We start from the raw sequence: 25227 nt of genomic DNA, 5'->3' as shown, positions 1-25227 counted from the left end.
TTGTACAGTACGTCCTGCATTTGCGGTATTTTTCTTGTTGAATATGCACTTTTGTGGTAATCTTGTTATTTTCTATCAATATGGATATGAGAATAATCCATTTCTGTGATATGGGCCCCTTGTCAGAATCTATTGACACAATGGTGATGACTGTTAGTTCCTCCTCAATATCTTTCAGTCTTCTAAAGCTGAGAATTAATTTATTTGAAAGATCTTTCAGCATGCCTTGGAATTTAATTAAAACACCAGATTTAGATTTATGTTCCTCTTGAAAGTAGATGTAACTAATGAAGTGACATTAATAATTTGAGAAATTACTCTTTCGAGTGATCTTCAGCTTCCAACCAATCAGCAGATTTTGATCTTGCTAGTGTTGCACTGAAATACTCTTCTGCTTTTACAATTTTCACAGCCAGATTTACAGCTTGCCACTATGATTATTATTTATTTATTGATTATTATTCCACATGGAATAGGCCCTTCGAGCCAACAATCCCCCGATTTTAACCCTAGCCTCATCATGGGATAATTTACAATGACCAATTAACCTATCAACTGGTAGGTCTTTTTGGATTGTGGAAGGAAACTGGAGCACCCGGAGGAAAGCACAAGGTCATGGGGAGAACATAGAAACTGTTACATGCAGTAGCAGGAATTGAACCGGGGTCATCTGTACTCTAAAGCACTGTGCTGACCACTATGCTACCTTGCCGCACTAATTTGATATGCTTTCCTATGATCCTGACTCAATCCCGATAACCACCTTTCCATCTTCACAAGTAAGATTTGTTGGATCAAGTTCCTTATTAGATAAATTTCAATTGTTTTTAAATAAGGAATTTACAAGGGAAGTTGGAGGAAGCTGGGCTTCTCTCTTTAGAGCCAACGAGGATGAGAAGTGACTTAATAGAGGTGTGTAAGATGATACGAGGCAACGATAAAGTGGCCAGCGCACTTTTATCGCAGAGTGGAAATGGCTAATAGGCGAGGACGTACTTTTGAGGTGATTGGAAGGAAGTATAGCAGAGATATTGGAGCAGCACACATCAAAGTTGCTGGTGAACGCAGCAGGCCTGAAGGGTCTCGGCCTGAAACGTCGACTGTACCTCTTCCTAGAGATGCTGCCTGGCCTGCTGCATTCACCAGCAACTTTGATGTGCGTTGTTTGAGAGATATTGGAGGTCGTTTTTTTGCACAATGTGGTAAGTGCATGGGGTGCACTGCCAGGGGTGTGTTCCATCCACTGTAGAGGCAGAATTAAGATATTTAAGAGACTCTTAGGCACATGGATGAAAGAAAAAATAGAAGGCTATGTGGGAGAGAAGAGTTAGATTGATATTGAAGATTTATCAGGATCAGTTAAAACAAACTACATTATAAATGTGATAAATATCAAGGAGGGTAATTTGGAAAGCCAGCAGAAATAACTAAGGACAGGACACTGTAAATTATTTCCAGTGTAGGCAGCACTCCAACTTTATGCTGCCTACTCACTCACGTTGATGATTGTTCAGCCACGATCATTGGCTTATTGCCTTCCAGAGTCAGGGGTGTCAAATATCAGTCGATTCTAGGTCACACTGTTTAAAGTCAGCCAAATACTTTTTGTGGGAAAATGGATTTTAGTCGTTTGGAATTCATTTTGATCTGGGAGACTCTCTAGAATGGACAATGTGAGAGAGAGGTCTCCAGTTTTCTGGTGCCATAGCGGAGAGGTTATAAAATTAGACAGTTGCGTTTCTGCAGGGGCCAGGAAATCATTGCAATTTTAGTGAAATGGATGAACTGCTATGGTCAATACTAGTAGTCAGGTCTGAAATCCTTGGATGTAATGTCAAAAGAAGATCACTAGCTTTCTAGAAGTTGGGTTATCAACAATCTTCATGTGATCTGTCAACAAGCACAATAGGTTTATCCCCATGTAAGGCAGAAAGAGTTGAACAAGCTGTGCCAACTCCTCAGAGGTCTGAGTTAAACACTTCAAAAACAATACCTTTAACATAATGTTGATCATTTGGTGCATTAACTAGTCTGTCAGAAAGCCCATTTACAATGCCAAGAGGCTCTCAAAGACGAAGGGTCTCGGCCTGAAACGTCGACTGTACCTCTTCCTAGAGATGCTGCGTGGCCTGCTGCGTTCACCAGCGACTTTGATGTGTTTGTTGTTAAACACCTGGAGTCCAGGGCCAAGTTATCACTGTTTCTCTGTGATTGCTATCAAGTTCGAGATTTTCAAACAACTGTGGTGAGTTTTTCCCCACTGCCTTTCAAATTCCTCTTTACCTCATACCCACCCAATACACTTTTATCCATCTTTTCCCCACTCTCCCTTCTCATTCCACACACACACACACACACACACACAATTTCCTGCCGCTTCCCATCCCTCCCCTAAATGGTCTGGTTCCAACTGCCATTCATCTGTACTCTAATGTTTCTCACTGTCACCTCCTCTATATACTCTCAGCACCAGTAACATTTTGTGCTCCTGTTTATCTTCCTACAGCTCCTATCTCTAATCTTCACACACCTCTTCACCCACTGTGCTCCATTTCTTGCCCCGCCTCCACTTACCATTCACCGGCCCCTGCCTCCTAACCCAGCACATCTTCTTGTCATCTTCCTCAATCCACCAATCACTTCAGACTCCTTTGTCACATTTATCCTTCTCTTGTTCCCTCTCTAATCTCAGTCATGGTACAAGGTTTTGATATGAAACATTGACAAATCCTTTTCTCCCTCTGATACTCTTTAACCCACTGAGTTCCTGTAGCAGATGTTTTTTTCCAATTTCCCCTCCTGTTTCAACATTCCTCAGTAAGTGTAAAATGGCTGGTTCATGCACTCAGAGTGGCAGAGCTGCAAATGGCTTGAGAAGATGACTTCAGGCTTCGAGCCCAGAAATCCAGCTTCACTCTGCACTTTCTGTATGGCTATCTGATAAAGAATAAGCAGAGTTGGAAGATAAATTACTGCACTGGCATGATTATCTTCAAACTTTTTAACACAGATATTCACAATCTCGATTCTGCACAACATATTTTTGTACTTTCACTGATCATCCAGAAATTGGGTTTCATCAACAAGAAAATGTAATAGATTGTCTATCAAACAATTCGATGGATCAGCATTTCCTGTCAGCAGTCAACAGCTGATGTACAATACAAGAAGAACGTTAGTTTTTCCAAAGCTGCCAAAGTCAATTTGCTGCTCAAGGCCAATCCAATCCAAAATTACAAGGTTTTACATGGCAGCAGAAACCTGCCAGAACAACACTCTGCCTATATAACAGCTGAAAAAATCTGCATAGTGCCAGATTTTGGGCACAGTGAAAGACCGCAAGTGCTTCAGAATGTTTAAGCAATGAAGAAATATTCAAAGGCACTGAAAAACTATTCATTAATTAAAGGTGCTGAAAAACTTAAGGAGTAATGCGTACAGAGCAAGACACACAAAATGCTGGAGGAACTCAGCAGGTCAGGCAGCATCTATAGACATGAATAAACAGTTGATGTTACAGGTTGAGACTCTTCATCAGGACTTAAAAAGAATGGGGAAGATGCCAGAATAAAAAAAAGATCAGGAGAGGACAAGCTAGAAGGTGATAGGTGAAGCCAGGTGGGTGGGAAAGGTAAAGGACTGAAGAAGAAGGGAGAGGAGAGTTGACCATTGAAGAAAAGGAAGAAGGAGAGGCACTAGGGGGAGGTGATAGACAGATGAGGAGAGATAAAAGGCCAGAGTGGAGAATATACGAAGAGGGAAGGTGGAGGGGAAAAGAAAAAAAATAATTATTGGAAGGAGGAATCAGTGTTCATGCCATCAGGTGGGATGGAATATGAGATGTTGCTCCTCCACCCTGAGAGTGGCCTCCTCGTGGGAAAAAAAGGAGGCTTTGTACTGACATGTTGGAATGGGAATGAAGATAGGAATTGAAATATTTGGCCATCAGGAAATTCCGCTTTCGTAGATGGAGTGGAGGTGCTCAACAAACCATTCACACAATTTACATCGGCTTTCGTCAGTGTAGAGGAGGCCACAGTGGGAGCTCCAGATACAATAGATCAGTGGTCCCCAACCACTGGGCCGTGGATCGGTACTGGGCCGCAAAGCACGTGCTACCGGGCCGCGAAGAAACGATATGATTTGGCAAAATGAGTCAGCTGCACCTTTCCTCATTCCTTGTCACGCACTGTGAACTTGAACATAGGGTTGCCAACTGTCCCGTATTAGCCGGGATATCCCGTACATTGGGCTAAATTGGTTTGTCCGTTACGGGACCGGCCTTGTCCCATATTTCCCCCGCTAAGGTGGAGCATTCCTATGAAACCGTTCCTAAGCTGAAATGGCGTACAGCGCAGAAGCAATTACCATTAATTTATATGGGAAAAATTTTTGTGCATTCCCAGACCCAAAAAATAACCTACCAAATCATACCAATAACACATAAAACCTAAAATAATACTAACATTATAGTAAAAGCAGGAATGAAATGATAAATACACAGCCTATATAAAGTAGAAATAATGTATGTACAGTGTAGTTTCACTTAACAGAATCGGGACGATTAAGCCAAAACCGATTTGTAGAAAAAAATCGGCACGTACACGCATGCGCACACAGGTGCCCGCGTAAGGCTTCATGGTCATGGTAGTCTTTCTCGGGGTAAACACAAGTGTCCCGTATTTGACTGCTACTTTTGTCCCTTATTTGGGAGTGAGAAAGTTGGTAACCCTACTTGAACACCCCCTCCCCCCCCCACCCCCGTCAGCCAGTCCGCAAGAATATTGTCAATATTAAACCAGTCCGCGGTGCAAAAAAGGTTGGGGACCCCTGCAATAGATGACCACTACAGATTTTCAGTTGAAGTGCTGCCACACCTGGAAGAATTGTTTGGGATCCTGAATGGAGCTAAGGGAGGAGGAGTATGGATAGGAGAGCATTTCTGTCGCTTGCAGGGAAACATCCCATGAGGGAGATTAGTGGGAAGGGATGATACAAACAACCCACACAAAATGTTGGAGGAGTTTAGCAGGGCAGGCAGCATAAATGGAAATGTATAAACTATCAACATTTCAGGCTGAGACCCTTCATTCAGGACTAAACATTTACTAAATATTTTTAAAACAAAAATAGATTAAAATACACAAAGCAATTTAGTGAGAGATTTTAAATTGTGTTTTTAAACTCATCTAATATATTGCAAAGTGACTTCACTTGTAGCCGCCATCTTGGCAGGCATTCCTCTCCATTCAAATTAATGGGCCCATTATTCCAGTAATAAAAGTAGAAAAGGCAGGATGCACTCAAGCATTCAGGCAATGTTTATGGAGAGAGACACATTTGCTAAAGGTTCAAGGCAATAGTCTTTCATTAAATCTTTTAGATGATGACCAATTGAGGGTGAACAAGGAGGTCACCCTCAAAGCGGATCTCCCACCTGGTAAACTGCCTCTCTCACTTTCCACCTCCGATGTTTGCACCACCCTGAGCCGGATGAATGTATGGAAGGCAGCTGGTCCGGATAGAATATCTGGCCATGTGCTCAAGAGTCTGTGCAGGGCAGTTGGCCGGGGTCTTCATGGACATTTTTAATCTGTCCCTGGCCCAGGCAGTTGTCCCCACAAGCTTCAAGATCGCCACCATCATGCCAGTGCCGAAGCATTCCACTGCCACAGGCCTGAATGACTTACGCCCAGTTGCACTCACCCCCATCATTGCAAAGTGCTTTGAGAGACTGGTTCTATCACATCTGAAATCCTGTCTGCCCACTACCCTGGACCCCCATCAATTTGCCTATTGCACCAACAGGTCAACAGAGGACGCCATCTCCACGGCATTTCACTCTGCCCTGACCCACCTGGACAGCCTCAACTCTTACGCCAGAATGCTGTTCATTGACTTTACTTCGGCATTCAATACTGTGATCCCCTCCAAGCTGATCGCCAAACCTCGCCAGTTTGGTATCAGCTCATCCCCCTGCAAATGGACCTTGAACTTTTTGACTAACAGACCCCAATCAGTTAAGTTAGACAACCCCTCCTTCTCCACTCTCACCCTGAACACCGGCATGCCTCAAGGCTGTGTGCTGAGCCCCCTTCTGTACTCCCTTTTCACTTATGACTGCGTTCCTGTACATGGTTCTAACTCCATGTTCGCAGACGACACCACGGTGGTTGGCCTGATCAGAGGGGATGACAGGACGGCCTACAGGGACAAGGTCCAGCACCTGGCCGCATGGTGTGCCGACAACAACCTGGCCCTTAACACCCAGAAGACCAAGGAGATCATTGTGGATTTCAGGCATGCTAGGAGCCACACCCACATCGCCAGCTACTTCAATGGAGCTGTAGTGGAGTGTAAATCAAGCTTCGAATTCCTTGGTGTCCACACTTCCGAGGATTTCTCCTGGTCCCTGAACTCCTCCATCCTGATCAAGAAGGTGCAACAGCGCCTTTATTTCCTGCAGAGCATCAAGAAAGCTCACCTCTGTCCCAGGATACTGATGGACTTTTACCACTGTACCATTGAGAGCATACTCACCAACTGCATCTCAGTGCGGTATGGCAATTGTCCTGTATCGGACCACAAAGCACTCCAGCATGTGGTGAAAACTGCCCAGCAGATTATCGGCACCCAGTTGCCCACCATTGAGAACATCTACCATAAACGCTGCCTAGGCAGGGCGAAAAGCATTATCAAGGATGCATCTCACCCTAACCATGGACTTTTTACTCTCCTCCCATCCAGTAGGCGCTACAGGAGCCTCTGCTCCCGCACCAGCAGGCACAGGAAGAGCTTCTTCCCTGAGGCTGTGACCCTGCTGAACCTCACATCACAGCGCTAAGCAGTATTGCACCCATATTGTACTGTCTCAGTACTTTTATATTTGTATGCTGTAGCACTTACTTTTTATTCGCAGTTATTTTGTAAATAACACTATTCTTTGCATTTCTGGTTAGATGCTAACTGCATTTCATTGGCTTTGTATCTGTACTCGGCACAATGATAATAAAGTTGAATCTAATCTAATCAATTATGCCCAGCTTGGTGCAGCTTAAGTATGACAGATAACCAACATAAATACTAGGAAAATGAAGCAAGTCCACAATCTACCAATAGCTTCCACAACGAACCCTATCTTGGAGGGCAGTGGGAAAAGACCCACCAAAGTTGTTTGGAAACTCTGAACTTGAGAGTGATCATAGAGAAATGTTGATAGCTTGACCATAAACTCCAGGCAGTTATCAGCAAGTTCAGGCTCATTCTATTTGGGTCTGCAATTGTGCAAATGGAGTTTTTCCACACAGTCTTAATGGAAGGAATGAACTCAAACTCTTCATGAAAGTCTAAGCAAGGTTAAAATTAAGCTTTGCAAGTCTCTTGGCATTATGAACAGGCTTTCTGGCAGACTAGTTAATGCGCCAAACTATCAGCTTTATGCTACAGGTTATCCTTTTCAAAGTGCTTAATTTAGACATCTGAGGTTTATCCTTCTGGGAGTTGGCACAGCTTATTTTACACTCTCTAACTTATATGGGGATAGACCTATTGTACTTGATGACTGATCACATGAAGATTGTCCATAACCCAACTTTAGAAGGCTATTGATCTTCTTTTCACATTGTTCCCAGGGATTTCAGATTTAACTGCCAGTATTAACTGCAGTGACTCACTGAATTTGCAATGATTCCCTGGCCCCTGCAGAAAGAAAACTGTCTAATTTTATAACCTCTCCATTGTGGCACTGGAAAACTGTGGAGACTTCTCTCTCACATTGTCCATTCTTGAGAGTCTCCCAGATAAAAATGAATTCCAAACAATTACAAAGCAGTTTCCCACAAAATGTACTTGGCTGATTTTAAATAGTGTGCTCGAGAATTAGGTGATATTTGACTCCTCTGACTCTGGAAGGCATTAAGCCAATGAATACCATAGTTAATGGTGGCTGAGCAACCAAAAATGTAAGTGAGTAGGCAGCATAAAACTGGACTGCTGCCTACATTGGAAATAATTGCCTGTATCATTTACACTTTCCTGTCCTTAATCATTTGTGGTGACTTTCCAATAAGCCTCCTTGATATTTATCACATTTAGAATGTATTTTGTTTTAACTGATCCTGATTAATCTACTCGAGAATGGCCAGATTGGATGATATCCCAGAAAGTCGCAAAGAAATTTTTGCTTTCAAGTGGATTGTTTTTAAAATGATCATTGAAGTATTAGAGAGAGAATGCAGAGGAAGGGAATGAGAAGGACTCCGAAATACTTCCTAACACTGCTCCTGTATCTAGTGAAGTATATTTCAGTATGTCATGTAAACGCAATTACCAGTAGCTGTCCCAAGTATGAAATAGAAGAAAGCTTGCCGAACCCTTAATTTGACTGCTCTGCCAAAGCAGAATATTGGAAAGTTCTGAACGGAAATGAGCTGTGCCTTTTTGATCTGGAGGCTATATGATGTATGCAAATAACTTTCTGAACCAAAAGGTGAAGCTTGAGTGACAATAAGATAATTCAGCTGCTGAGTACTAGACAAAATGCTAATGGTGAAAGCTGGAAATAATTAATAGGCTCATTAACCTCTAAAAAGAGATGGCCTAATGTTTCTGGCTTTGAGTTTTTCATCAGAATCAGACACTGGAAGAAATTTGACTTGCTTTATGGAATTGAAGCAAAGAGGAATGGAAGGAATGTAGAAGTATGGGTCCAGTCAGTAAAGCTCTTGACTGGGTTTCAATGAATTGAGGCTTTACAACAAGATAAAAACACACCACACTCACAAAGATGTTGCCTTGCAAATGACCTAAGCAGGTGCTATTTTAAACATCTGACCAAGAAATTCTGGATTTAGTCCATAATTTTGAATTAATTTACAATTATCATTACTTAACCTTTCCACAGAACTGGAGTGTGTCTACTGTAGGGTTTTGTTCTCAGATTTAGATTGAAAACATTGTTTCATAAAGCAGTACAACTGGGCTTTTTTCACCTTCAGCCACTTAAGTCATCAAAACTACTGGGTGGGTGTAGAGCCAATGAAGATAGGAGGCTGATTTGGTGAATTAGATCATAAGACATAAGAACAGATTTATACCATTCAGCCCACTGAGTCTGCTCCACCTTTCCATCATGGCTGATTTATAGTATTTTCTCCCTCAACCCCATTTTCCTGTTTTCTCACCATAACTTTTGATGCCCTTACTGATCAACTTCTGCTTTAAATATATCCAATCACTTGACCTCCACAGCCATCTGTGGCAAAGAATTCCATTGACTCACCACCCTCTCGATAAAGAAATTCCTCCTCATGTCTGTTCTAAAGGTATGTTATTCTATAGTCAAGTGTTCAAGGGTCCTTTGGTTTTTGATCCTCCACTGAAGATCCATCTGAAGGACAAATTTTCTATTTGTGCAGCAGGAGAGCATATCCCTTTCCCACTTGAACCTTCTGTTGCTTTCCCCTACAGAGGACGGGTCAAAAGCTGCTTTAACTCTCCTCGTATTTATCCCATTCCTTTTGCAGATCATGTGGATTCCTTGCAAAGTGATGATGATGATGACTAAGGATTGGCTTCATCCAAATGATTTATCAGATACCTGGATGGCCACAGCACTTTATTTTATGATGGCCTCTGTAATAATTATCCAGCAAATCCAGCCAATGTGTTCACAGTCTAGAAAACAATAAACGGTGTTGTGTCAAACAGGGTTTAAAATCTCCAACAATGACTTGTTAACTACCATTCAGCTGGTCACTGTTAGAAAAGGGTATTAGGTCAAAAGCTAGTACCAAACTGCAATGAATGTTCCAAAAGGTACTAACAATTGTTTTTAAGTAAGATCTGCTTGGTGACATATAAATTATCATAATCTTTCTTTTTCAATTTTTTTATTAATTTCAAAATATAGAGACAAAACATAGCAATAATACAGATAGTAGGAGATATATTGTTACACTTAAAAAAAGTAATTGTAAAATCAAATAGTGTAAATTAACAAAGCTCCCAATCATGTAGAACTAACAACGGATAATACAAAGCAAAAAAAAACTGGGAAAAAAAACATGAAAAAGAAAAAAAACCTCATCCCCAAAGAAAAGCAAAATTAATCAACTAAACTAAAAAGACTTGGGCAAAACTAACAACTTAAAAATGGAAAAGAAGAAAACCTTAGTGTCGACGACTCCATTCCCCTCCAACAAATAAATTATCATAATCAAGATGGCAAGTTGCACTAAATATGTACCAGATTGAATTTCACCTTATGACCCTATTTTGGTCACTACAGAGAACCTTTTGTAATGAAGCACCCCCTCATAAGTTACCTCCATTAGATCTTTAAGCAACAGTACTTTTCTTCGTGTTTAATTCCACTGGAATATTTCATAAACATGTGATAAAAGTGATGTTAGTTACGAGAATGGACTCTACTCATGTATAAACTGAAGGCTGAGAGGTGGTGTAACTAAGGAGACACTCTATGGACTGACTGGCCTCCTGTGCTATCAATTTATATGATTGTCAAATGATTTAAAAATAAGTCAAGAAGTATGAAATGAGCAACTGTTAACCTGCAACTTTTAAAATACATTGTGGTAGTTGATATTATATCAAGTATGAAAACAAAATAAAAATCAAAGCCACTTACACATTCTTCTGTGTTACCCAGGTTCTGGTATGAGAATCCAGGGGTGTTTACCCCATCTCAATTAACACAGCTGAAGCAAAGTTCTCTAGCAAGGGTGCTATGTGACAATGGTGATGATATTCAGCAAGTCCAGCCGGATGTTTTTACAAAAGCAGATTACCCTCAAGGATACGTGAATTGTGATGAAATCCCCAAAATTGATTTACGGGTGTGGCAAGACTGTTGTGAAGGTCAGTTCAGTCCATCACAAATTAAAGCGACTTGCACTGATAGTAGCTTGTATTTCTTTTCAATTAATGTTAGATTTTCTTTATTGTGTCAGACAGGAAGTAAGAAAAGCCCATTATTCCCACTCTCAGTAACAGAGGTTTGCATGCAATTGAAAGTATTTTTAAGTAAAGTAGATTTACACTGAGCAGTTTTTAATAGTAGAAATTATTCTTAAACATAAATCTAATTGGCATTGCTGCGGTTGGAGTTGTTAACTTCATAAAATGATTTCCTAAATCAACTTCAAGATGGATAATGTGACTCAAAATCAATTTTGATTGTCTCTCACCTGAAGAGTTTAGTGTAAAAAATGCTTCTGTTTCATTTTTGTGCATTTTTTCGAAGAAGGGTTACATTTTAAAGGAACTCTATACATTACATCAACTTTTAGGATAAGCACATTACTTCACCAGTACAAGTGTGTTTATATTTCAAATGCATTTCATTTGCCACAAAGCATTTGGGAACACAACAGGTAATGAAAAGCAAATTAAATATTTTATTATCACATTGAGGTAACATTAATTATTTTCTTAATTACTTTCAAAATTGTATCAACTATGCACTGATAGTTTTTCAGAACTAGATCTCTATGCAAACAAGGCCAGTGCGGATGATACTATGCCACAGTTTGCATTTACATGGTACTTTAATGCAGCTTAATAGTCCAAGATGTATTATAGAAGTCAGATGGACATAAGAATATTCAGACAAAAATTAACCCACTGTTTTTGTGGCTTTGTAGGATTTTACAAATCTGACACAGGGAGGGGAGTGTAGGGAGAGGTGTGACCCTGCGGATGAGAAATTTCAAATTGTGGCAATGCTGACCCAGTAGTAATTGTAGGGCAGTGATTTCAAGTCTAGGAATTGTAAGCACCTGCAGTACCCGGGATGAGCTTGAGATGATGCTGGATAATCAAGAGATCAGGTAATCGTCAAGATCTAATGTGATAAAACCATAGAGATGTACACTGTCAGAATGAACAGGAAAGCAATTATACAGAGAGGAAAGGAAATCAATTGTTTCATTTTAATTTCTGTGATTAATTTTAATAATAATTAAAATTAAAAATGCACACTTCTCTGAAGGCAGATGTGTAACATCCTCCAATGCAGGAAGAAGTCAGAAATAATAAAATCTATTTTAGACTATCTTAATACATTAGTAAAACTGTTACAAAATACAGTAAGTTAAACAATTGAAATGCATTATCTCCACAATATAAATTTTGTCAAGACTCTTCCATGCAGATAGATTTTCATAAAGGTGTACATTTGGTTTTAAAATACTGTCATGTACTATCATGCAATTTTGTGCTTTTTGCTTATTTGTGTGCCTTTTTATGTGACAGATGTTCCTTTATATGTTGTGTCTTTGTTCTGTCTTTTATGCCGTTATGACAAAAATTCTGTATTTTATGGCTGTTGCTCCAGAGAGTGATGTTCGGCTGCCTTACTTATTTCTTGTAAGATTGTCTTTCAGGTCTTTTATCTAATGTTCGTGATTTTCATAAGCGCATATCACTACTCATCCAGCACTTCAATCGCATCTACCACCGTGTTCGCAATTACAAGAAGAAAGGCAAGTTGGTCACAGTCATTGCTTGCCATAAAACCATAATTCCATGACTATAAAACTTATGAATGGTGTTCTGGTTCAGTTCAGGATAATGTAGGGTAACATCAAGGGCATATAACAAAATATGTTCAAACTAAAGCGACAGGCATTCGGTGACAAGCTACCAGAATTTCAGAGGAGTAATTTCACTTCGGCCACCTAAAATGTTATCATTCTCTTAACCACCTGCTGTCAGAATAGGCATCAAAATTTGAAACTACTGACTTTTAAAAGATGTCTATGTACTTGTCCATAATGCTCTGGAGTGAATATATGCATAACTTTTATTTTCTTGATGATTATTAGGAGATTCCCATGCCACTGTTAATCTCTGCTATCCCACACACAGCTCTGCCTATTTTACATTTACATTGATCTCCATTTGACCAATTTACTGCTCTGGCTGTAGCAGTGATGTTACTCTTGCATTTTTGTCATAGCTCAATTGTCTAGGTTGGAGCCCCCCACCCACTATCGTGCCTCACAGTGTATCTCCACACTGCTCCACATAAGTAAGACCAAACTTTTTGGTAAGATGGTCCTGGAGCCAGAAAGTAAGATGAGCAATGGTAGGGTCTCAAATACAAACTGGGTCATGGAGTTGCACCAGAACAAGACACACCCAGCTTTGCTATAGGTCAAATTCTATTGCTGATTTTTGAAAATATCTCAAAACTCTCAAAATGAATGAGTGAAATAATCTGAAAAGTTATTTAAAAAAAAGAATAATTACACTTATTTTGAGATGTTTCAATAATCAAGCACTAAAACGTTTTCCTTGCCTGTAACACCAGGAAATATTGGAAATGAAACCAATTAAGAATGAAGACTCTGTGATAGTTTCCCTCTAAATCGCTAATAAGATTTATATAAATAATTCAGACAAATGTAACACCCTTGTATTCAACAAAGCTAGACTCCTAACACTGTGCCTGTATTGAATCTACATCCAACTTCATTGAAGTTCCCTGTTTGTCCCTGTAATAGCATTGTTTTTCTATGCTTTCCACTAAGTCATAGCAGGAAATTAGGACACCTCTCTGATTCCACCCAGAATCTATTGCTAGGTAACACACATTTTATATATTATACATAACAAATAATTAAGGAACTGCATAGGTAAAAATTCACCAGAGGCTTTAGATAACATATGGAAACCGTTCTAGTTAGAAATTGGTGCTTTTTAATCAACTATACTAATTCTTCGTTATATAAATTCCTACAGATTTGGTACCCATTATTTAATTTCATGTTAAATGCTACTAATACTTCAAGGCTTTTAATTTCATGGATGCATTCAAATATCCAATGAAGTTCAAAGACTCCATGTTAATTCTAATTTAGGAGTGGAGGTTTTTAAAATGATTGCTAAGTATTAAGTAAAGCTGTGGAGTTCACTTGACTAATTTGCACTTCCAGGTTTGCGGGAATCATTTTACCATATGCGTCAGCAACTCATAAGGCTGTCTAGCCTGATGACTTATCTTGAGGAGGCAGTAACAAAACCTGTTGTTCGAGGCGAGTTTTTTTTAAGTGATGATTGAAAAATTGTACTTCAATATTTAAGCATCTTTTTCTAAGGAGCCAAATGCAAACCTATAAAATCAATGCTATTCAAAAACATTTGTGTTCCACTGCAGGCATCTTTGATTTAAAAATCAAAGATCTGCTTAAATACAGAACATATTGAATGTATTTCAACTTTGAACTGCAAGTATGATCCTTTTGAAAATAATCTAAAGCTGTCCTTCACTTTCTGCTGAAATTATTACTTCTAATGACAGTTGTTGAGGAAACCTCTTATATATTTAGTGTTTTGTAGCAGTATGCAGAACAGGTTTCTGCTTCAGAATAGTATTCTGAATTATAAAATTATCTAAATTTTAATTCTGTTCTTTGTTCTAAGAGCTCAATGTTCATTAATAAATTACCTCAAAAAAGTAAAATTAAATTTACTTAATTTGATGTGCTTCAAAATATCCTTAATTTTTGTGCATATCTGGCACAACGGTAGCGTAGCAGTTCATGCGATGCTATTACAGCTCAGGACATTTCGATTCCCTGTGCTATTCTGTAAGGAGTCTCTGAATTTCCTCCCCGTGGAATGCATGCGATTGCTCCGGGTCTTCCAGTTGCTTTCTACAGTCCAAAGATACTAGGTTAATTAATCATTGTAAATTGTCCCGTGATTAGGTTAGGGTTAATCTAGTTTGTCGGGGATTGCTGGGCAGTGAGGCTGGTGGGGCCGAAAGGTCCTACTCCATGCTGTATCACTAAATAAATATTAAAAGTTTTATGTGTAGAACTCAGAAACATCAGGCTAATGCCAAGCACTTAGAGCGATCTTCAGAGTAAATTCAGAAATTGATGATGTTGAGCCTTTTATTAAAAATAAATGGCATTTAGATTACTCTAATTCTGTTCATTACATTGCAAGAGAGCCAATTATGGCATGGCATTTCAGACAAATTAACAATAAATTGGCTAAGTTTAAAGTCAACAGCAACTCAAGGCTTTTTCACTAACATTCATGTCTGTCTGCAGCTGTTTGTCTTGTTGAATTCAGTTCGTGTTCTTGTTTTCTTATATTGCTTTCTCTCTTGTGTGCATTGCATTGATGGAGATTACAGTATCAAATAATAATATTTTTATTCCAACTGGTTAGAAATTAAGTGAATGCACAATTTATCTTTATTATAATTAATTAAAATCAGGCCAGAAATTACAGGGAATTTTCAATAGTAAGGCATCATCAACTGAAAAAGAACCAGAGCTGACACACTAGACAGATAACCTTTCATCAGAATTGGGAGATGTTGGAAATGTACCAAGTTTAAAGCAAATAGGAAATTGGGAATGGAATGGGAAGAAGGGAAGACCTCTGATGACGTGGAAGGCAAACAAGATTAAATGAAAAATGTGATGATGGTACAGGTCAATGGGGAATAATAATGGGCTATGTAAAGAAAGAAGAATACAACCTAAAAGAATTTTATATGCCCTCTATAAAGGAATCCATTCTAATATAGAACGGTAGTTAATAATGGTAGTTAGAAACAACTACAATGTACAGCAAAAGTAACTTTAGAATGATATCACATGACACACTTTCTAATGTTACTGATATCACATGACACGCTTTCTAATGTTACTGATATCACGTGGCAGACTTTTGGACATTACTGATATCACATGCCACACTTCCCACTGTTACCGATATCACACACCATACATTCCACCGTTACCGATATCACACACCATACATTCCACCGTTACCGATATCACACGGCACACTTTCCACCATTACTGATATCGCACGGCACACTTTCCACCGTTACCGATATCGCACAGCACACTGTCCAACGTTACCGATATCGCACGCCACACATTCCACCGTTACCGATATCGCACAGCACACAGTTCAACGTTACCGATATCGCACAGCACACTTTCTATCACTACCAAAATCGCACAGTGCACGTTCCACCGTTACTGATATCGCACAGCACACTGTCCAATGTTACCGATATCGCACGCCACACATTCCACCGCTACTGATATCGCACAGCACACTTTCCACCGTTACCGATATCACACAGCACACTGTCCAATGTTACCGATATCGCACGCCACACATTCCACCGCTACCGATATCGCACAGCACACTTTCCACCGTTACCGATATCACACAGCACACTGTCCAATGTTACCGATATCGCACGCCACACATTCCACCGCTACCGATATCGCACAGCACACTTTCCACCGTTACTGATATCGCACAGCACACTTTCCACCGTTACTGATATCGCACAGCACACTTTCCACCGTTACCGATATCACACAGCACACTGTCCAATGTTACCGATATCGCACAGCACACTTTCTATCACTACCAAAATCGCACAGTGCATGTTCCACCATTACTGATATCGCAAGGCACACTTTCCACCATTACCGATATCCCACGCCACACTTTCTATCGTTACTGATATCGCACGGCACACTTTCCACCGTTAGCCATATCTCATGGCATACTTTCCACCGTTAGCGATATCTCACGGCACACTTTCTATCATTACGGATATCACATGGCACAATTTCCAACATTACCAATATCACACGCCACACTTTCTATTGTTACTGATATCACACACCACATTTTCCATCGTTACTGATATCACAGGCCACACTTTCTATTGTTACTGATACAACACAGCACACTTTCCATCGTTACCAATATCACACGGCACAATTTCCAACATTACCGATATCATACAGCACACTTTTGAACTTTACTGATATCACATGATAAACTTTCTAACATTACTGTCATAGTGAAAGTGAGTGGAGTAAACACATCACAGTTGTAGTCATTAGCGGAACTCTTATGGACAAAAACTTCATGTACTTAAAATACTTAAAAATTAAATGCAATTAGAATAAGTTCAACACTGAGGTCCCAAATTCCATGCTTCATCAAGATATTCTGAGCCTACTTTGCAGCAACCCAAAGGCAGTATCCTGCCAATTCTTGCCTTCAACTGGAAGTGAATAAACCAAATCAATGGGTTTCCCTCTGGTCAATGTTGCTGACATCAGGTAGGTATACAGCTGACTGTCTCAATTTTCCGCCAATGGAGAAAATGTGTGCATGTTGGTGTTTACTTGTTGTAGTATTCAGAGCAAAGCTGCAGTCATACAATCTCTAATGTCATTCAACTCACAGACTCCACAAGAAGTGCAGGAATTGCAATGTATGAATAATTCACATCCATCTGATGCAATACAGATAATTGTTCCTCAACAAGATTTGGGTGTGATAATTATACTCTGTGCACCATAGGCAGTTATAGCCGCTTGCAGAAATTCCTTCTACATTTGCTCCCTCGCTCTACTAGCAAATTTTCCTGTTGGGCTTGTTGTTAGTCAGGTTGTAATTCCAGTGAATACCATGAGTCCACCCATGCCTGGGAGTATCCTGTGTTGTACTTCAGAACTGAAGCCCTGGTGCACAGATAAACTCTGTTAACAGCTATCATATCATTACCTGATGGTTTCAATTATTTTAACCTATGAAAGGCATCAGTTCCTTATAGATTCATAGTAAAGGTCCATCGACATCAGTTCTCATGTAAGGATTTGACATCTTTAAATAGTGTTGGTTAGAGGCACATCCTGATATTGAATAGATATTCAGCCAAGAGATTAAAAGAGGGCATTAGCAGAAGTGCGGTGCTCCAAATTAGAAGCAATTTATTGTTGCATATTGCCCGAAGTCATGATACGCTGACACTTCACACTTTTGACAGACTTCAGCTGTGGATGCACTTGTGTTCATGTAGGTGCACCCATTGGCTTCTATTCTTCTTACCGATTAACTGAAACTTGTACTCACTCCTCAGTCATAATTTATTTAATTGTGTACAGGGAGACAAACTTGATCCCTGTCACCATACTGTTCTGAAGTCTGAGCAGAGAAATGCCATTTTTATACAGAGTTGACATGTCAATAGAAACTACAAACTAACAACCAGTTAATAAAGTAATTGTCCTTTGGTTGGTATTCACATCCTCCAATTACGTCCTTGTCTCCATATGTGAGGTAGTTCCTGTCTCCGCTGTGCAAAGGGAAGCCATGTTCTTTGAGGTGGCAGCTAAATGCCTGACTGAAGAATTGGAGCAGGAGGCATGGATTCAGGTTTCTGGATAATTGGGACCTCTTCTGGGGCATGTGTGACCTGTACAAGAGGGGGAGGGATTGCACTTGAATATGAGGGGTTACAATATTCTTGTGGGCAGGTTTACTAGAGCTGTTGGGAGTGGTTTAAACTAAGATGGCAGGGGGAAGAGAACCAGGATGATACAGCTGAGGATGAGCCAGCAGGTTTACAAGTAGATGACAGGTGTAACATGAATGTAAGGAAGGACAAGCTGATGATCAGGTACAATTGCAGACAGAGCAAAGGGTTAAGTTGTACCACAGAGGCAAAATTCAAAAGGGTGAAGAATGCAGAACTGCAGGTGCAGTATTTAAGGGATTGGGAAAATCAGGTTGGTGTCGGATCACAAGAGGGAATTTGTTGAATGCCTACAAGATGGCTTTTTAGAGCAGCTTGTGCTTGAGTATACTCAAGGAAAGGCTATCTTATAGTGGATGTTATGTAATAATCCTGATCTTATTAGGGAGCTTAATGTAAAGGAACCCTTAGGAGGCAGTGATCATAACATGATTTAATTCATATTGCAATTTGAAGGGGAGAAGCATAACGAGCATTTATCAGGATCACAATGGAATACAGGGAATTACAGAGGCATGAGAGAGGAGCTTGCCCTGGTGGATTGGAGGAGGGTATTGGCGGGGATGACAGCAGAGCAGAAATGGCTGAGGTTTCTAGGAATAGTTCACAAGGCGTAGGACTGATATGTGCCACAAAGGAAGAAGTTCTCAAATGGCAGGGGTAGGCAACCGTGGCTGACAATGGAGTTAAGCACTGCATAAAAGCCAAGGAAAGGGCATATAATGTAACAGAAGTGAGTGGGAAGTTGAATGATTGGGAAGCTTTTAAAATCCAACAAATGGCAACTAAAAAGCTGTAAGAAGGGAAAAGATGGACCTCAAGGGTGGCATTCTCAGGATTGCCGCCAGTGCTACATGACAGTGATGGTAAGAATTGGAGGAGGTGGCAGTTGAATGCGTGGCTGAGGAGTTGGTGCAGGGAGCAGGATTTTAGATTTTTGAATCATTGGGATCTCTTCTGGGGAAGGTGGGACCTGTACAAATTGGATGAGTTGCACCTGAACTCAAGGGGGAGCAATATCCTTGCAGGTAGGTTTGCTAGCATGGTTCAGGAGGGTTTAAACTAATTTGCGAGGGGGATGGGACCCAGAGCAATAGAGCAGTGAAAGAAGTGCATGGAGTAAAGACAGATCTAACATATAGAGAGGCTTTGAGGAAAGAGAAGCAGAATAGACAGTGTAAAGGCAGTAAGGTAGAAGGGCTGAAGTGTTGGTACCTCAGTGCAAGAAGCATCAGGAACAAAGGTGATGAACTGAGAGCTTGGATACATACATGGAATTATGATGTAGTGGCCATTACCGAGACTTGTCTGGCACCAGGGCAGGAATGGATTCTCAAATTCCTGGATTTCAGTGCTTTAAAAGGGATAGAGAGGGTGGAAAAAGGGGAAGAGGGGTGGCATTACTAATCATGAATACTATTACAGCTACAGAAAGGGTGGGTAATGTAGCAGGTTCCTCTTTCGAGTCAGTATGGGTGGAAGTCAGGAACAGGAAGGGAGCAGTTACTCTATTGGGGGTATTCCATAAGCCCCTTGGTAGCAGCAGAGATACAGAGGAGCAGATTGGGAGATAGATTTTGGAAAGGTGCAAAAATAACAGGGTTGTTATCATGGGTGACTTTAACTTCCCTAATATTGTTTGGCACCTGATTAGTTCCAAGGGTTTAGATGGGGCAGAGTTTGTTAAGTGTATCCAGGATGGATTCCTGTCCCAGTATGTAGACAGGCCGACTAGGGGGAATGCCATACTAGATCTAGTACTAGGTAATGAACCGGGTCAGGTCACAGATCTCTCAGTGGGTGAGCATCTGGGGGACAGTGACCACCGCTCCCTGGCCTTTGGCATTATCATGGAAAAGGATAGAATCAGAGAGGACAGGAAAATTTTTAATTGGGGAAAGGCAAATTATGAGGCTATAAGGCTAAAACTTGCAGGTGTGAATTGGGATGATGTTTTTGCAGGGAAATGTACTATGGACATGTGGTCGATGTTTAGAGATCTCTTGCACGACGTTAGGGATAAATTTGTCCAGGTGAGGAAGATAAAGAATGGTAGGGTGAAGGAACCATGGGTGACAAGTGAGGTGGAAAATCTAGTCAGGTGGAAGAAGGCAGTATACATGAGGTTTAGGAAGCAAGGATCAGATGAGTCTATTGAGGAATATAAGGAAGCAAGAAAGGAGCTTAAGAAGGGGCTGAGAAGAGCAAGAAGGGGGCATGAGAAGGCCTTGGTGAGTAGGGTAAAGGAAAACCCCAAGGCATTCTTCAATTATGTGAAGAAAAAAAGGATGACAGGAGTGAAGGTAGGACCGAATAGAGATAAAGGTGGGAAGATGTGCCAGTGTGGCTGTGGAAGTGAGCGAGGTCCTCAATGAATACTTCTCTTCGGTATTCATCAATGAGAGGGAACTTGATGACGGTGAGGACAATATGAGTGAGGGTGATGTTCTGGAGTATGTTGATATTAAGGGAGAGGGGGTGTTAGAGTTGTTAAAATACATTAGGATGGATAAGTCTCCGGGGCCTGATGGAATATTCCTCAGGCTGCTCCACGAGGCAAGAGAAGAGATTGCTGAGCCTCTGGCTAGGATGTTCATGTCCTCGTTGTCCACAGGAATGGTACCAGAGGATTGGAGGGAGGCGAATGTTGTCCCCTTGTTCAAAAAAGGTAGTAGGGATAGGTAATTATAGACCAGTGAGCCTTACGTCTGTGGTGGGAAAGCTGTTGGAAAAGATTCTTTGAGATAGGATCTCTGGGGATTTAGAGAATCACGGTCTGATCAGGGACAGTCAGCATGGCTTTGTGAAGGGCAGATCATGTCTAACAAGCCTGATAGAGTTCTTTGAGGAGGTGACCAGGCATATAGATGAGGGTAGTGCAGTGGATGTGATCTATATGGATTTTAGTAAGGCATTTGACAAGGTTCCACACGGTAGGCTTATCCAGAAAGTCAGAAGGCATGGGATCCAGGGAAGTTTGGCCAGGTGGATTCAGAATTGGCTTGCCTGCAGAAGGCAGAGCGTGGTGGTGGAGGGAGTACATTCACATTGGAGGATTGTGACTAGTGGTGTCCCACAAGGATCTGTTCTGGGACCTCTACTTTATGTGATTTTTTATTAATGACCTGGATGTGGGGGTAGAAGGGTGGGTTGGCAAGTTTGCAGACGACACAAAGGTTGGTGGTGTTGTAGATAGTGCAGAGGATTGTCAAAGATTGCAGAGAGACATTGATAGGATGCAGGAGTGGGCTGAGAAGTGGCAGATGGAGTTCAATCGGAGAAATGTGAGGTGGTACACTTTGGAAGGACAAACTCCAAGGCAAAGTACAAAGTAAATGGCAGGATACTTGGTAGTGTAGAGAAACAGAGGGATCTGGGGGTACATGTCCACAGATCCCTGAAAGTTGCCTCACAGGTGGATAGGGTAGTTAAGAAAGCTTATGGGGTGTTAGCTTTCATAAGTCGAGGAATAGAGTTTAAGAGTCGCGATGTAATGATGCAGCTCTATAAAACTCTGGTTAGGCCACACTTGGAGTACTGTGTCCAGTTCTGGTCGCCTCACTATAGGAAGGATGTGGAACCATTGGAAAGGGTACAGAGGAGATTTACCAGGATGCTGCTTAGTTTAGAGAGTATGCATTATGATCAGAGATTAAGGGAGCTAGGGCTTTACTCTTTGGAGAGAAGGAGGATGAGAGGAGACATGATAGAGGTGTACAAGATGATAAGAGGAATAGATAGAGTGGATAGCCAGCACCTCTTCCCCAGGGCACCACTGCTCAATACAAGAGGACATGACTTTAAGGTAAGGGGTGGGAAGTTCAAGGGGGATATTAGAGGAAGGTTTTTTACTCAGAGAGTGGTTGGTGCGTGGAATGCACTGCCTGAGTCAGTGGTGGAGGCAGATACACTAGTGAAGTTTAAGAGACTACTAGACAGGTATATGGAGGAATTTAAGGTGCGGGCTTATATGGGAGGCAGGGTTTGAGGGTCGGCACAATATTGTGGGCGGAAGGGCCTGTACTGTGCTGTACTATTCTATGTTCTATGTTCTATTAAACTAGCCAATAGCATAAAGCAGGATACCAAAAGTTTTTTTCAATTATGTGAAAAAGCAAAAGGGACATGAGAGTTGATATTGGACCACTAGAAAATGATGCTGGTGAGGTAGTAATGGGGGACAAAGAAATTGCAGATGAACTTAATGGGTACTTTGCATGTGTCTTCACTGTGGAAGACACTTGCAAAGTGCCAGATGTCTGTGCGTGTCAGGGAGCAGCAGTGAGTGCCATTGCTTTTACAAAGGAAAATGTGTAAGGCAAACTCAAAGGTCTTAATGTGGATAAGTCACCTGGGCCAGATGGACTACATCATAGAGTCCTGAGAGAGGTCAGCGAAGAGATATTAGATGCATTGGTCATGATTTTTCAAGAATCTGGCATGGTCACAGAGGACTGGAAGATTGCAAATGTCACTCCACTTTTTAAGACAGGACAAAGGCAAAAGAAAGGAAATTATAGGCTAGTTAGCCTAACCTCTGTGGTTAGGAAAATGTTGGAGCCTATTATTTGGGATGTGGTTTCCAGGTACTTGGAGACTAATGACAAAATAAGTCAAAGTCAACATGATTTCTGTAAAGGGAAATCTTGCCTGATAGATCTTTTAGTATTTTTCAAGGAAGTAACAAGCGGGGTGAACAAAGGAGAGACAGTGGCTGTCATTTACTTGGATTTTCAGAAGGTATTTGATAAGGTGCCACACATGAGGCTGCTTAACAAGATAAAATCCTATGGTGTTACAGGAAAGCTATGGGCATGGATAATGGAATGGCAGCATTGACAGAAAGTGGCGAATAGGAATAATGGGGGCCTTGTTTGGATGGCTGCCAGTGACAAGTGATGTTCCTCAGGGGTCAGTTTGGGACCGCTACTTTTCGAATTGTTTGTCAATGATTTCCATAATGGAATTGATGGGTTTGTGGATGATACAAAGACAGGTGGAGGGGTAGGTAGTGCTGAGGAACCAATGTAACTGCAGCAGGACTTAGACAAATTGGAACAATGGGAAGAAAACTGACAGATGGAATACAGTGTTGGGAAATGTATGATAATGTATTTTCGTAAAAGGACAATAGTGTGGATTATTACCTACATGGGGAGAAGGTTCAAACCTCAGAGGTACAGAGGGACTTGGAAGTCCTTGTGCAAGATTTCCCTAAGGTTAATTTACAGGTTGAGTCTGTGGTAAACATAGAATATAGAATAGTAGAATAGTACAGCACAGTACAGGCCCTGATGATGTGTTGTCATTGGAGAGAGTTCAGAGAATTTTCACACGGATGATTCCAGGAATGAAGGGGTTAACATATGAGGAGCGTTTGGCAGACTTGGACCTGTACTCACTGGAATTTTGAAGAACGCGGGTTGGTGGGGGTGGGGGGCGGAGGGAATCTCATTGAATCCTACCAGATGTTGAAAGGACTAGATAGGGCGGATTTGGAAAGAATGTCTCCTCTGGTGGGGGTATCCGGAGCTAGAGGGCATTGCTTCAAAATTGAGGGGAGATTCTTTAGAACAGAGGTAAGGAGGAATTTTTTTTAGCCAGAGAGTAATAAATCTGTGGAATGCTCTGCCACAGACTGTGGTGGGGGCCAAATCCGTAGGTACACTTAAGTCGGAAGTTGATAGTTTCCTGATCAGGGCATCAAAGGATATGGCGAGGAGGTAGGCGTATGGGGTTGAGTGAGATCTGGGATCAGCCATGATGGAATGGTGGAGCAGCCACAATGGGCTGAATGGCCTAATTCTGCTCCGATGTTTTATGGTCATAATGTCTCATTTTGTGGCTGAACAGTAATATGTTTTACAATTTGATTTCACATTTTCTTCATTATGAAACAGATATACTTGGAATAGACCAGCGTGAACTGATCTTTGAACAACACTAGTAATGAATAATTTAGAATTTTTAGAAAGATCAAAGATAAATGCAGAGATATGTTATTACTGAAAGTAAAAAAAAACGTAAAATTGCGCAGCTCGTACAATCTTCTATTTATGGAGGAATGAACACGTGTGTGTGTGTGTGCTTTAAAATTATCTTTTTGCACAGATTGTAGAACAAGAGGACATTTTAATGCACTTTCACAACGGTTCCGCAACAAACGTTCTGTGGAATTCAGCTATCCGGGAGATAGGCATTCAAAGGATGCTTCACTTTTGTCAAGCAATCAACAAGGGAGGTATGAGTTTGCGGTGGCAGTTTTGAAGATGTGATTTGATGACTTGAATTAAAACAATGAATTCACTGCAATGTAATTTGCTAATTGAGAACGTAATAGTAAATTACTGCAAGGCAAAGACAGATTCATGCATGTAAAGCAATAGATCTAACTCTGCAGCACAATTATGAACAAAACAAAAATAGGCCTAAATAGGAATGAAATTGTGTTCTGTCATTGATAAAAGGTCCGTTTGACATGACGCCATAAGTTACTTTGTGTTAAATTATGGGTATGATGCCCCACAGATGAACAGTAGTAGAATATTTCTGTTGGGTATAAAGCTGAAGACGTTAATGCAACCTTGCGTTGGTGTAATGGGGACTATATGAGGTAAAGAAATTGCCATGTGAAAGGCGATGAAGAATTCAGGCAAATGTCAGGAAGGTTAACAAATTCATGGAAAAATATAAATCAACTATTTTGAATTGTTTTGAAGTACTGAGATAAGTGACCTTAGACAACACTGTTTCTAATTTATGTTGATAACAACTTAATGAAACACAAAATGGCCAAATTTGGAAATTATACTTAACAAGGAATTATTGGTTTAGAGGAGTCAACCTCAGAAATGACACCGAGTGAAATAATAGGTCCAAGTTGTCTG

At 40.8% G+C, this 25227-nt stretch overlaps 1 protein-coding gene across 2 annotated transcripts in view; it reads left to right on the top strand.

Moving 5' to 3' along the window:
• LOC134354560 (peroxidasin homolog) overlaps positions 1–25227 on the top strand; it is a 564572-nt gene that overhangs the window by 514343 nt on the left and 25002 nt on the right. Inside the window, exons 19-20 of one of the 2 annotated variants that reach the window (XM_063063488.1) lie at positions 10670–10878; positions 24452–24581. In XM_063063488.1, the coding sequence (XP_062919558.1) occupies positions 10670–10878; positions 24452–24581 (339 nt within the window). Of the gene's footprint in view, positions 1–10669; positions 10879–12404; positions 12694–24451; positions 24582–25227 lie in introns of those variants that run through there. The other variant, XM_063063497.1, reaches the window with a different exon arrangement.

The sequence above is a fragment of the Mobula hypostoma genome, chromosome 1 (genome assembly GCF_963921235.1).
Source record: "Mobula hypostoma chromosome 1, sMobHyp1.1, whole genome shotgun sequence".
Classification (NCBI taxonomy): Eukaryota; Metazoa; Chordata; class Chondrichthyes; order Myliobatiformes; family Myliobatidae; genus Mobula; species Mobula hypostoma.
Note: the sequence above shows the minus strand (reverse complement) of the source record. Positions and strands in the feature narration are given on the sequence as shown.